This window comes from Lipotes vexillifer, unplaced genomic scaffold (genome assembly GCF_000442215.2).
Source record: "Lipotes vexillifer unplaced genomic scaffold, Lipotes_vexillifer_v1.1 scaffold277, whole genome shotgun sequence".
Classification (NCBI taxonomy): Eukaryota; Metazoa; Chordata; class Mammalia; order Artiodactyla; family Lipotidae; genus Lipotes; species Lipotes vexillifer.
The window spans coordinates 16,092-30,272 of NW_006772135.1; the positions used below are offsets into that span (position 1 = coordinate 16,092).

Below are 14,181 nucleotides of genomic sequence, written 5' to 3' on the forward strand. Positions count from 1 at the left end.
AGGTGTTCTGTAGGAGTTATTCCACGTGTAGATGTATTTCTGGTGTACCTGTGGGAAGGAAGGTGATCTCCGCCTCTTACCCTTCCGCCATCTTCCCCCCGTCCAGATGTGTAAATTAAAATTAAATCTTCCTTTCCTACTATATTGACAAAGGTTTCAAAATGTTTATAATATACCTGTATCAGCAAGGGTATGGAGAAAAATGACCTTTTATTAATTACTGGCAGGAAAACAAAGTGGCATAAGCTTTATGGAAGGTGTTTTGCAAACCTTATCAAAATTACAAATGATTCTACCCTTTGATCCAGAAATTTTCCTTATGGGAATTGATCCAATCAATATACTAGCTTATGAACAAAACTTTATACATATATAATTATACCTATACTATATATATAAATCATATACATGACATTTATAAATATACATATATATCATGTACGTGTAAAACTTTGTACATAGGTTAGTATATCTATTGGGTCAATAGATATATATGTGATTATATATACATATATATATATATAGCAAATTTGTATGTAATAGCAAAAGGGTAGAAACAACCTAAATATCAAAGGAAGACTAATTATGGTGCATCTTTATAAAGATTATGCAACAAATAAAAAGAAGCTATGTATTGATTTGAAAAAAATTGTCAACAAATACACTTACATTAGGTTGAAGAAAAACAATGAGGAAGGAGCATAAAATTATGCATACTAATGGTTATACTGTTATTTGTATTTTTAAGGGAAAAATATATCAGTGTATTAGTGTGCACCATATTGGTTCACTCAGCATTTTTCCTAATCTCTGAATGTGCTTACATATATTGAAGAAGTTGCAGAGATAAAAATCACATTTCTGAGATTTCCTTCCTTTCATCTAGGGCCCTGGATAAGATTTAGGTATCACAAATTCAGTGCATTCACGAAAGACCTGAAGTTGGCACTGTGCTAAGTGGTGTGGAAAACAAGAGTCAAAGCATCTTTTGCTTGTGTGGATCCTGGCAGAGGTGGTGTGGTTGGTGAGGCTGCAGCTAGAGCAGAGTCTTCCTATTTTGCAGGCAGATTTCTGATTCTACAGCTTCCCTTATGCTATGGTCTGAACGTTTGTGTTCCCACCCTCCTGAAATTCATGTGTTGAAATCCTAACCCCCCAAAGTGATGGTATTAGTGCCTTTATAAAAGAGGCTCCAGAGAGCCCTAGCCCTTTCCACCATGTGAGGACAAAGCAAGAAGACACCATCTATGCACCAGAAAGCGGGCCCTCACCAGACACTGAATCTGCTGGTGCCCTGATACTGGACTTCTAACCTCCAAACCTGTAAGAAATACATTTCTGTTGTTTATATATAAGCTACCCAGTCTGTGGTATTTTCTTATAGCAGCACGAACAAACTAAGACACTTTATAAAACAAAAGAAAACAAAAACCTGCATTCCCTTGGTGATCCAGTTATGTATGGCTTAGTCATTTCTGGATGCTCAGCCTGGAATTTGTTTCTTTAGCCCTCACAGGGATTTTGAAAGTCCTTTAATAAATCTCCTCCTGCTTAAACAAATTGTAGTGGATTCTGTCCTCTATAACAGAACCTTGACAGTTTGTATAAGCATGTGATATCTCTGGTAGAGAACACAGGAAACCAATTGTGGTAGTCAGAATAATGGTTCCCTAAAGATTTCCATGCCCTAATCCCCAGAACCCGTGAATATGTTAGGTTACAGGGCAAAGGAGAATTATTAAGGTTGCCTGTCAACTGACCTTGAAATGGGGAGATTATCCTACGTTATCCATGTGGGCTTAGTGTAATCATAGGGGTCTTTATATGTAGAAAAGGGAAGCAGAAGACTGAGTGTATCAGAGTCAGAGAGACTGAAGATGCTACTCTGATGGCTTGGAAGCTACAGGAAGGGCCCACAAGCCAAGAAACTCAGGTGGTCTCTAGAAGCTGAAAAAGCTTAGGAAACATTCTCTCCCAATGCCTCCAGAGGAATGTAGCCCTGCTGACACCTTAATTTTATCCTAGTAAGGCCTATTTTGGACTTCAGAACTCCAGAACTGTAAGATAATATATTGTGTTGCTTTAAGCCACTAAATTTGTGGTTGTTACAGCAGGCATAGGACCTTAATATTCTGACAACACTGACTGCCTCTGGGGAGAACTGAGGCACTTGCAGAGAAGATGGAAGGGAGACATTTTCTCCATACCCTTATATAACTTTTGAGTTGTGATTCTTGAAAATAAATTACCTATGCAAAAAATTGAACTAAATTAAAAGAAAAAAAGAACCTCGATACATATTGGGCCAATGTCATTTGGTCTTTTTTTTTTTTTTTTTAAGATTTATTTATTTATTTATTTTTGGCTGTGTCGGGTCTTAGTTGCGGCATGCAGGATGTCTGTTGAGGCATGTGGGTGGGATCTTTCGTTGCAGCGCACGGGCTTCTCTCTAGTTACGGAATGTGGGTTTTCTCTCTCTAGTTGTGGAGTGCGAGTTCCAGGGCCTGTGGGCTCTGTAGTTTGCAGCATGCAGGCTCCCTAGCTGAGATGCACGAGCTCAGTAGTTGTGGTGTACGGGCTTAGGTGCCCCGCGGCATGTGGGATCTTAGTTCCCTGACCAGGGATCAAACCAGCGTCCCCTGCATTGGAAGGTGGATTCTTTACTAATGGACCACCAGGGAAGTCCCTGTCATTTGGTCTTTAACATCACAGAGAAAAATTAAGACCAGTTCAATTTCTGTTCCTTTGTAGAAAGTCTGCTTTTTCTGTTTACAATTTTTTTCTTCCTCTTTATAATCCAAAAATGATGCCAAAATTTGTCCAGGTGTCATCTGTCCTGTCTTTAAATTTATCTTCAGAAGAATTTCTTGGAGAGTCTGTTATACCCTGCATTGAAGAGTATCCCTTTGCAACAGTTTCCACTATCCCCAGCCAGATCTGCATGCTTTCACTGGTTCTGGGCCAGTATTTATGCTATTTTCCCTGCATCATTCAGGAGGTGTGAATTCCAACCTCACAGTCTTAAGTGCTTTCTGAATTCTCCCCTGTGGTTGCTTTTTGGCCCTCACTGGGCACTTGGCATGTTGCTCTGCAGCTACGCAGGCCAGTGGGCAGCGTACGTCTAGTCCCCAATTTGTGGACAAGCCCTCTCTGAATGCCAATGTTATGCAGTTAGCTAGGTCTGACTTTCCCTTCCTGCGGGGCCCTCTTTCCAGACCCCTTCTTTCACCAGGCATTCAAGTCCCAGCACTGGCTGTTCCTGCTCCAGTGACTGCTCAGCTGCAACTCTTGCTTAAAATTTCTCATTTTACTTTGGTGACTTGGCATCTCCCTTTCCTGATTTCATGCTCAGCTATAAATTAAAACAATTTTGGTTCTATTTTATCCAGCCTTGTAATAGGTTTGTATTGGGGAGGGCAGAAGCATCTTTCATGCCAGCTCAGGCCAACAGGTTGACCAGAAGTATCGATTCTGCATTTTGATTTCCTGGTAAAACTTATTTATCACACCCAACACAATGATCCGAGGCACTGCCTTTAGACTTGTATAGATGAGGGTCTATATTAGCCGTGAACCATCACCCAGAGTTCAATACCTCTCCCAGCACCCTGCCTCATTTAATAAATGTGCATAGTGACACTCTCACAGGACTTTCCTAAAGGATAAATGAAATCACACAAGAAAGCACCAGCACACAGTAACAGGAGTGACTGCTTAGGCTCTGCTAAGAGTTTCAAACCATCTTGTTAGATTTCCTTTGGTTCCTTCAAGGGTCAATCTTTCTCTGAGTCTTCAGGATAGCATCCCGTTGCGTTCATGTGGCAATATTTTCTCACATGTGCCATCTGTTGTTTCTTATTTTCTCACTGTTGACTCTGTCTAGAATAGGGTCTCTTCATGCCTTGTGTCTGACAATAGAGAGTGGAGAACGTCTGCTCTGCCCTTGGTCATGGTACCGTCCTTTCTCATATTTACGTGATCAAAGAGCAGAGCTCTGAGTGGAACATCTAGACTCTTGCAGACATCGGCCCAGGACAGCTCTGCTTCGCTGAGGATGGTTCTCATCATACCCTCATTGTATGAACTGCTGACACTCTGAATTGATACAGCACATATACACACACATGCTCATACACACACACACACACACAAATCACTGTTGTAAGCATGAATGATTTATCTCCATTCTCACCTGTACATGGTTTAATTATTCAGGATTTGAGGATATAATGTGTCTCCCTAGTTCCCCACCACTATGGGAAATTGTGTCTCCGAGGAATAGAAAAAGCCAAGAGAGCAGCAGAGGAATGACATCCCAGTTTTTAGTTAGCATTGACCCATGTCTCTGAGCCAGGGGCAAGGCAGTATGGGAAAGACAAATCATATTTTTTTCAGGATGGACAGTTTTCTCTGTTTCAAGAGGCAAAGCATGTACTCGTTGATTCTCGGTCAGTTGATTCTCAGTTCTGCTCCATAGATCTCTGTGTTCTGACAGTACGTTCATCAACATTGATTTTTGGCATGACACGTATTTATATTTTTCCATATATCAAGTGTATTTAGTTGCGAGAGGCTGCATCCGGAACCACTAATCCTAAATGTTGCTTTTAATTCAAAGTGTATTATAGAATTTAATAATTTTTAATCCTAGCTGAATTTTTTATTAAGCCCACAGGAAAATCAAGACAAAAAGATGGTGTATATTTGAATATAACTGGGCCCAAAGTAGACATGGAGTAAATGTTTTTTTGCATTCAATCTAAATATGGTCCCATATCGCCAGTAGCATCATTTCAGGGTCTCTAATTCCTACAAGACAATGTAAAAGAAGCCTCAATAACTTGGACCAGCTACAACACTCAATTCTCTTATTGTTCTATAGACATCATACAATTGCTCTCTGGTTCTGGCAAGATGATCTATATTCCATCCTCCACACGTGACTGGTCTATTTTGTCACCATGCTTCTCTGATTGTCAACTGCTCTGCTGAGAAAATGAGCTCCCCCTCCTGTCTGGTATCCATGCCTCCAATTCATTTGTATCTGCCCCACATGTACTTCTTCCAGAAAACAAGTTCCTCATAAACTCATATGCCCACCCCACCTGTGTCCAGCTTTAGATTAAAATACATTAATCTGCCTCCATTAATTAATATGGTCCTCTTAAAAGCTGCATTTATATAATTTCAAAGTGGATGCCTGTTCTGATGGCCAAAAACTGGAAGCTCATGGAAGGCAAGACCCACTCTTTGGTGTGTTCTGTGACTCCTCCCTCCCTCTGGACAGAAATATCTGGTACAGGGCTCTGCACACAAAAACAATGAATATCATTTACCACATCGTGAACAGGTCAATGCTAGTGAAGGTAAATCACTGAAGGGGTTTTCTCCTGGATGCTAATATATGCTAATGCAAGGAAAATTGAACAATTTAAATTTGTTATTGTTGCCCTTTAGCAATTCATTATAATATGAACCTCACTGCCATCTGGGTATTTGCAGCAATCAGTTGGGGATTCAATATTTCCTTCCAACCCAAATACTGAAGTGAGGGAAATCATAACATGAATCAATGATCAGTCTGCTAGGAAAATACTGGAGGGCAAAATTATTATTCTTAAGGCAAAATACAAAATGAATTGGACTTTAAAATTTGGTCATTTCAAATTACTATCTTGGTACAACAGTAAAGGAGTGCTAATGGTACAAAATGAAAACTGAAAATTGGAAGATGCTACGAAAACCACTGAAATAGAAAAGTAAAGCATAAATTCTAGTAATAAGCAGAGCTGAGATGAAGACTACCTGCCCATTTGGATCAACTAAGATCATCTGGTTAGGGGATGCCATTGTCCACAGGTGACATTACTAAGTGATCACCGCAGCACCTTTTCCAGTGTTTCCATACAGAAGTTCAGAATTCTTCTCAGGTGGCTACCAGCCATAGCTTGAACGTGTCATAAGTGATAGTTTGGATGATCACTCCACAAACATTCACACCCCTCTTCCTTCCCCTACGGGCAGAGTCTAATTCCCTGCCTCACTGGTACTGGACTTGGCCATATGACTTGCTATGCCTAATGGGATTTAATGAGGCCTTTCTTAGGCCTCAAGTGTGCTTCTGTGCTTGGTCTTGGTCTTGTGCTCTGGTTTATACCCTGAGAACAGCAGGCCCCAGGTAGCCACAGCCTCTTTAGCCTGGGTCTCATAACAAATGTACACAGAGTACACCTGAACTCAGCCTGCACCCTGAAGCAGAACACATGAGACAAGTAAAAGAATGAAGTCGTGTTGTTCTAGCCACTGAGTTTTAGGGTCGTTCGGTATACAGTATAATTTTGCCAATAACTGATTAATACAGCATTTTAGATGAAACTTAGTTATCCCTGGCCTAAAAACTGGTAAAACAAGAAAATGTCTAGGATAAAGTAGACAGACATTTCAGAGGTAATAGGGGGCCATTATGAAAAAGAAATAGCCATGTTGGAAGCCATGTTCAGCCATGTTGAATCACAGTCTTAAAGTTTTCAGATTTCAGTCTTATCCATAAATAAATCTAATTCACTCAGTCTTCAGATTAGGACAAATGAGGCTGAGAGAAATTAAATGGTTTGACAGGATGAAGGTATAAGTTGAACCCTCTTCATTATTAATATTGCATTCTCTTTGCAGCAAAACAATAATGTGTGCTTCTAAGAGGACTGCCTTCCTGGCATTGTGAACCAGGGAGAACTGAGTTGACGAGCGGTGTCAAGAGAAAAAAGCGGTGACCAGCCCCTGCTGCCAGACTGCCCTGCTTTGTCCCCTGGGAGCCTATCTATGGGGATTCTAAGGAAGGCCATGCACCCAGTCTGAGATCCAGGCCACAGTCTGGAAATCTGATGAAGCAAAATCCTACTAGGCATGAAGGCAATAAAAATAAGGAAACAATACCTTGGCATAAAAATCCATCTGATGGTTTAACCTCAGGGCAAACCATTTTTAGGTTGGAAAATAGTCTGGGCCACCTATTCTTCAGGAGAGAGTCCTGAAGGAGATGATTTCATACATGAACTCTTCAGCTAAGGTTGACTTAACCTTAACCAGCAGAGTAAGCTACTGCATCAGAGTAAGCTACTGCATCAGAGGCTTTAGGAAGACTGTTCCCACCCCCATCAGGTTAAAGTTAACACTTTCATTCCCTTTGGCTCAATGCTCACCTAATGCCAAGCAAAATTAGATACTGTTATTCCTAAAACATCCTTCTGGAAGTAAGATTCCAGTACTTGGCTCCTTAGAACCTATCTAAGTGTTTAGCGCACAAGAAGCACTCAATAAATACTTCTTGAATAAATGAACGGGCAAACGTGTAAGTGATTGTTCAATATCTATGTAACTGCTGATCTGACTTAGAGGTTTACATTATAGTTTACTAACCAACAAAGGCATCATAAGTAAGAAAAAACATAGCAGTAAGGTCAAGTTTAAATTCCACTAAACCTCTCATTCATTCATTTAACAAATATTAATATCAAATGCTGGCTACATGTAAGCAATGTGTGATTTTCTGTAGACAGAGCAGCAAATCAAATAGCTAAAGTCCCTGCTCTCAGGAAGCTGACAATAGTTTAATAAGAGAAATAGTTCAAACATGCACAGGCGCGCGCGCGCACACACACACACACACACACACACACACACACACACAAATATAAAAGAATAAAAAGGACAGAGAGCCATATGAGAGTGTAAGAGTGAGTACACATTTTAGAGGATCAGAGAAGGTCCCTCAAATAAATAATCCCAAAAGGTCTCGTTCGAAATGTGTGAACTGGAAAAATAAACAGACATCAGGAAATACCATTTTTTCACAGAGCCCTGCACCTGAAATGCAGCAGCAGATGGAGTATCATGTATATATGTACAGTGAGCTGAGGCCCTTATATTTTAGCAGCTAGATCCTAAGACCCCATCCTCTCCCAGAGGTTCCCCAAACTATTGTCCTTTCTAAGTTAAAATCTCTATAATTAAACCTCTGAAACTTGATTACACATGACATATATTACAATTTTATAAAATGCCTAACATTCAAACATACCAAGCAAATAATCTGTGTATGAAGACAAAAGATCCACGGTGGCAAATTCTGGGATATTCGGTAATGCCCGTTGACTAACTTTATCAGTTCTAGCATTTGTCTTTCCGATAAGTAGGTTGATTGCCAGCACAGCCTCACTGACCTAAAATTAATGCATAATTAGAGTTCATAAATGCAAGCTTTCTGATTCATAGATTATCCATTAGGTAAATAATGTGAAAAAGCAAATTCATAAAATAACATTTGGTACACATTAGGGAAAAAATAAAGACAAACTGAAAAACAGTATGTGATCCCCAACATGTAGTATATATCACAGTCAAACAAATCATGACTGTTGACAATTTAATCAATAAATAAGTCATTTTGAATAGGCTACCTCCCCTAGCTATGACATATACTTGCCAAAATGTGCGTCAAATAGGTGCACATTTGTATCTCCCATTATTTTCATTAAAGAAAAGTGGAACCAAACCAAGTCTGGCTAATAGCAATTAAAAACACTACACATATAAAGAGCACTTCTAATCTTCCCAAAGAATGTGATACTTTCCTTTCTCTTGTATCAATACATTGTTTTGCCTTAACAGATGTGACGATAAAAAGAAGAGTTAAATAAAACTCACACCAACCTGTGCAGCAGCTCTTATTGCAATCCAGGCAAATAAACTGTGCATTTCAGATTTATTTACTGTTGGTTCTTTAATAGAACTATACCTTCTGGGAAGAGCCTAAAAAATATGGCAAATGTTTTATGATAAAGATAGATAAAGATATCATAAAGTTTCGTGATAGATTTTCTCATCTTCTGAAGATGAGATTTTAGTGGAACACTACATGGCCATTAAATGTAATAATTTATATGTATAATACAGATGTATATTCATCTATTGACATGAAAAGGCATCCAAACTATCTTAAGCAAAAGAAAAGTATAGGTTACAAAACAGCATGCAAAATATGATCCCATTTTTTAAAAGATAGGCACACACATATATTCCCTGTATACACAAGCAGAGAAAATTATCAACAGTGGTTATCCCAGGTTTTAAGGGTAGTTTAATTATTTTTATCTTTTTTTGTGATTTTCTAAATGAGCTTACATTATTTGAATAAAAATAAACACAAACTGCATTTTAAGTAAATGTTATTTACCATCTTAATAGAGGATCTAGAAATTGAATATATCTTGTGTATAAAGACGTCAGAAACAAGAATATTACTTAAAGGTTTTTGAGAGGTATTTGCTATCAGTTTTCTAACTACAAAACTGTTAAAGGGATGACTGTAATCATAACATTCCACAGAATAGCAAAAAGTGACAATGAACGGAGATATGTTTAACATGGGAGGGTGTGTGTGTGTGTTCAGCTTTTGAATATAAAAAAGTCAATAGTATAGAAGTAAACAGAACTCCACCAGCAACATAGTATCTGTTTTATATTTTTAAAGTATTAATAGTCAATTTTAAAGATTTAACTAATCTGTAAAAACTATTCAATTAGATTGCTTGTTCTAATTTTTGATGGTCATATTTTGGCTGATTTTTAAAATCTTCAACAAAACTCCAGAATAAAACAAGCAATAATAAAAATATCTTTCTTTTACTTCTGGCTATAAGTCTCCCAAGGAAAAAGAAATGCAATGAATAAAGCTAATGCCAGAGCAGGAAATACAATGCACAAAGGTGGCCTGGCCCAGATCAAGTGTTAAGCTTGGAGGTAGACAGATGATACCTGAAGAGATCTGCCCATGGGGAATCTAAAATCTAAGCAATATAGTCCTGTCCCAGATATGGAGACCCCAGTCAGCAACTGTAATAAAACTACTTAGGCTCTGGTGTAGCCATTGCCAGCTTACTGACTATGTAAGCTTGGGCAATTCACCTGCTTAATTCTGGAAACAAGGTTAATAGGCATTGAGTGAAGAATATAGAATAACATTAAATAACTATATTGGAAGAACAATTAGTGACACACACATTCAAAAAAGAGAGCTCATTTTGAATTGAAAGGAATGCTTTATTGAGGAGGGATTGAGAGGTGTTCAACATTGAGTAGGAGATACTAGCTTATGCAAACAGGCAAGAAAAAGAAAAAAATGCATCTAGATAGGAAATGAAGAAGTTAAATTGTCTTTGTTTGCAGGAGACATGATGCTCTATGTAAAAAATTCCAAGATACACACCCCCCCCCTCTAGAATTAATAAATGTGTTTATTAGCAAAATCACAGGATACAAAACTCAATACTCATAAATCAACTATATTTCTGTGTACCAGCAATGAACAATCTGAAAGTGAAATTAAGAAAATACCTGTTCACAATAGAAATAAACTTAACAAAAATGTACAAAATTTGTACACTGAAAAGTAAAAAAACATTTTGAGAAAAATTAATATCTAAATAAATGAAGAGAGAGTTCATATTTATGAATTGGAGGATTTGACATTGTTAACATGCCAACTGTCCACAAATTGATCTGTAGATTCAACACAATGTCTACCAAAATTCTGTTAGTTTTTTGGCAGAAATTGACAAGCAGATTCTAAAGTGTATATGAAAATGCTAAAGACTCAAAGTGAAAACAATTTTGAAAAGGAAGAAAATAACTGGAGGGCATGTACTTTCCAATTTCAAAAAACTTACTACAAGCCACACAGTAACCAAGACAATGGATACTCACATAAAGGTAGATTTATGGATCAATGGAATAGAATTGGGAGTCTAGGAATAAATATTTATATTTATGATCAATAAACTTTTTGACAAAGGAGCCAAGGCAATTCAGTAAAGAAAGATAGTTTTTTCAACAAATGGTGCTGAGACAAATGGATATCTATGTGCAAAATATGAATTTAGAGCTTTACCTCACACTTTACAAAAAATATTAATTCAAAATGGACCATGGACAAACATTAAAGCTATAAAACTTTTAGAAGAAAACATACGAGAAAATCTTCAACATCTGGGGTTAGGTAGAGCTACCAAAACCACAAAACATAAAAGAAAAAGATGATAAATTGAACTTCATTAAAACTAAAAGCTTTTTTGTTCCCAAAGACACGATTAACAGCATGAAAAGACAAGCCACAACTGGGAAAAATATTTGCAAATTATGTATCTGATAAGGGACATATACCTAGAATATATATTTAAAAATTCTTACAACTCAGTGATAAAAAAAGATAACCCGATTTAGGCTATGGGCCACGGATCTGAATAGACATTTTCCCAAAGAAGATATACAAATGGCTAATAAACACATGAAAAGATTTCAGTATCATTAACCATCAGGGAAATCAAAATCACAATGAAATATTACTTCATACCCACTAGGATGGCTATAATCAAAATGATAAATAATAACAATTGTTATCAGGGATGTGGAGAAGTTGGAACCCTCATACACTGCTGGTAGGAATACACTACACAATGGTACAGTCACTTTGGAAAACAATCTAACAGATCATCAACAGTCTAAACAGAGAGTTGACATTTGACCCAGCAATTCCATTCTTGGGTATACACTGAAGGAATTGAAAACATATGTCCACATAAAAAATTTGTATATGAATATTCAAAGCAGCATTGATCATAATAGCCAAAAAGTGGAAACAATTCGTTTGTCCATCAACTGTTGAATGGATCAAGAAAATGTGGTATGGGCTCCCCTGATGGCGCAGTGGTTAAGAATCTGCCTGCCAATGCAGGGGACACAGGTTCGATCCCTGGTCCGGGAAGATCCTACATGCCGCGGAACAAATAAGCCCGTGTGCCACAACTACTGAGCCTGCACTCTAGAGCCGTGAGCCACAACTACTGAAGCCCACGCGCCTAGAGCCCATGCTCCACAACAAGAGAAGCCACCTCAATGAGAAGACTGCGCACCGCAACAAGGAGTGGCCCCCGCTCGCCACAACTAGAGAAAGCCAGCACGCAGCAAAAAAGACCTGCCAATGCAGCCAAGAATTAATTAATTAATTAATTTTTATAAAAAGATACACAGAAAATAATGATCATATTGTATAGAATTATACTATTCTTTTCACTCAAATCTTATTTGTTCAATCTCTTAATTAATTATAAACACCTCCCTAGAGAAGGCCCAAAAGGTGATATACTTCTATCCTAGAATCTTATTAATTTGCATTGCAAATTGCTATGGAAACAAATATTTTTGTTTTCTCTTATTGGACATAAAGATGTTTATCACACCATAAAAGTAAGTTTTCTATGTAATCATTTTGATGGAAAAAAAAAATAGCTGCCCTCCACCTAAGGCAGCAACCATATGAGTAGTTCAGCTGACTGAAAGCTTATTTGCCTAAAGGTTTTAAATCATGTTTATGCTGTCTCAAAAATTAGAGATTTGACAGCAAAGTTTTCTGGAAAGATTTTTTGGTGGGTCAGAGGATTATTTAATAAGAATGAAATATATAATGCTTACTGAAATTTAAAGAATAAAAAACTAGACATTTTTTATTAAAAAATGAAAACAAAGTTACTGGGTTCATCCACCTCCAAACCACCCAACCTCCTGCCCAGAGGATCTCCCTCTGTCTGGATCCTTGGTACTCAAGTGTGGCCCACAGACCAGCAGCACAGGCATCACCCAGGAGCTCCTTAGAAAGGCCAAATCTCAGACCTCATCAGGATCACAGGATCCCTGGAGATGTTTCTGCCCCTTATTTGGAAGTGCTGCTTGAGGGAGTACATGCCTCTGCCACTCTTTGCACGCTCCCTCCCAATCCATCAAATCCCACTTTCCAGCTCTTTCCACCACAGTCATTCACAATCCCACCAACCAGAGTTATTTCCTAATCCTAAATTTCACCACCTAAAGCACCCCCCAGCCTTCCTTCACTTCTCTTCCTCCCACCTTTCTTCCTCTTGCTTTCTTCCTTTCCACGTTTATTATCTGTCTCCTTCCACTAAAGAGTAAGTGCATGGAAGCAAGCACTGAGTTTGTCTTGAACCTTGCTTTATCACCTTCCAGAGTATGGCCTGGGTCATAGTACGTGCTCAATAGATATGGGATGAATGAATGAATGACTCTTTTCAAAAGGTGATCTGTTTGCAAGCCACATCAGTGGTGAAAACCATACATGTCCATCTGCTTAACCAATATGTCATTTCCTGCAATCCCCTAATCAATACTAATGACTTAGAGTATTTATATACACCTACATTTATTTCATGGATAACATTTTAACAGGCAAAAATGTCCACGTGAAATCTGTTTCCAGAGTCTTAACGTAAAAATATCGAAGGAGGTATCTAAATATGAGTGTGAGCATTAAGTAATGAATTAATTTCTTCAAGTCACAAAGAAAAACAGTCTCTCTATTTCCATAGCACAGTGCTAGCAAAGTAAGCAAGTTCAAAGGCAACATACTTTAAATTTCTAATAAAATTGTTTGTTACCTTAATAAGTGTTAATGGTGATGCTGAAAGTTTGCTCTTTGGCTTCCTCATGTGCAAAAATAATAGGGCTATTTCGAGGTAGGAGTCTCTTATCAACCTAAAATGATACAGCATTGTACTTATTAGATAGCTCACCATTCATAATCATTTTTCATCTTGTGTCAACAATTTCTGAGAGAATAAAAGGCAAAAATAGGCAAAACCAACATCTGTTCCAAAGTCATCCTCTTTTCAGAGCACTTGCGGCTTAGACACGGGCATCTTCCTTCCTACTGAAATTGAAAGCTCTTGAAGAGAGCTGAGCATTCTACCTTGTCCTGTGCTGGCAATACTCCATGCTATGACCACAATGCAGCCGAGCATCAAGACCATTCTGGAATATTCCAGCACACAAGGCACTAAAGAAGTGACAGTCAAGACTGGAGGAACCTGCCTGGAAAACCAGACCTCTCTCTCTATTCTCCTACGCTAATTATAATAAGTTCGAAAGAGACACATAGAGTTATGCTGAAAGCCGTGATTCGGTATGGGTTAGGTCTGTGTATTCACTATCAAACCTGTCAGGTGGGACCATTTAAATCAGTGCAGTTGTAATAATGCTGGCTTATTCTCCATCTTAAGGTGACTTTTATACAGAATTGAGCTGGCCAGCCTTGGTACTGCTCAACCAGAGTGAATA

General features: G+C 38.2%; 1 protein-coding gene across 1 annotated transcript in view; it reads right to left on the bottom strand.

The window, feature by feature from the left end:
* Positions 1-14,181, bottom strand: part of LOC103078703 (putative uncharacterized protein C12orf63) — a gene marked incomplete at its 3' end in the record, with an annotated part of 102,527 nt that overhangs the window by 11,078 nt on the left and 77,268 nt on the right. The window contains exons 24-26 of the mRNA XM_007447303.1: positions 13,503-13,599; positions 8,710-8,808; positions 8,066-8,219 (exon numbers count right to left, since the gene is read on the bottom strand). Of these exons, the coding sequence (XP_007447365.1) occupies positions 8,066-8,219; positions 8,710-8,808; positions 13,503-13,599 (350 nt within the window). The remainder of the gene's footprint in view (positions 1-8,065; positions 8,220-8,709; positions 8,809-13,502; positions 13,600-14,181) is intronic.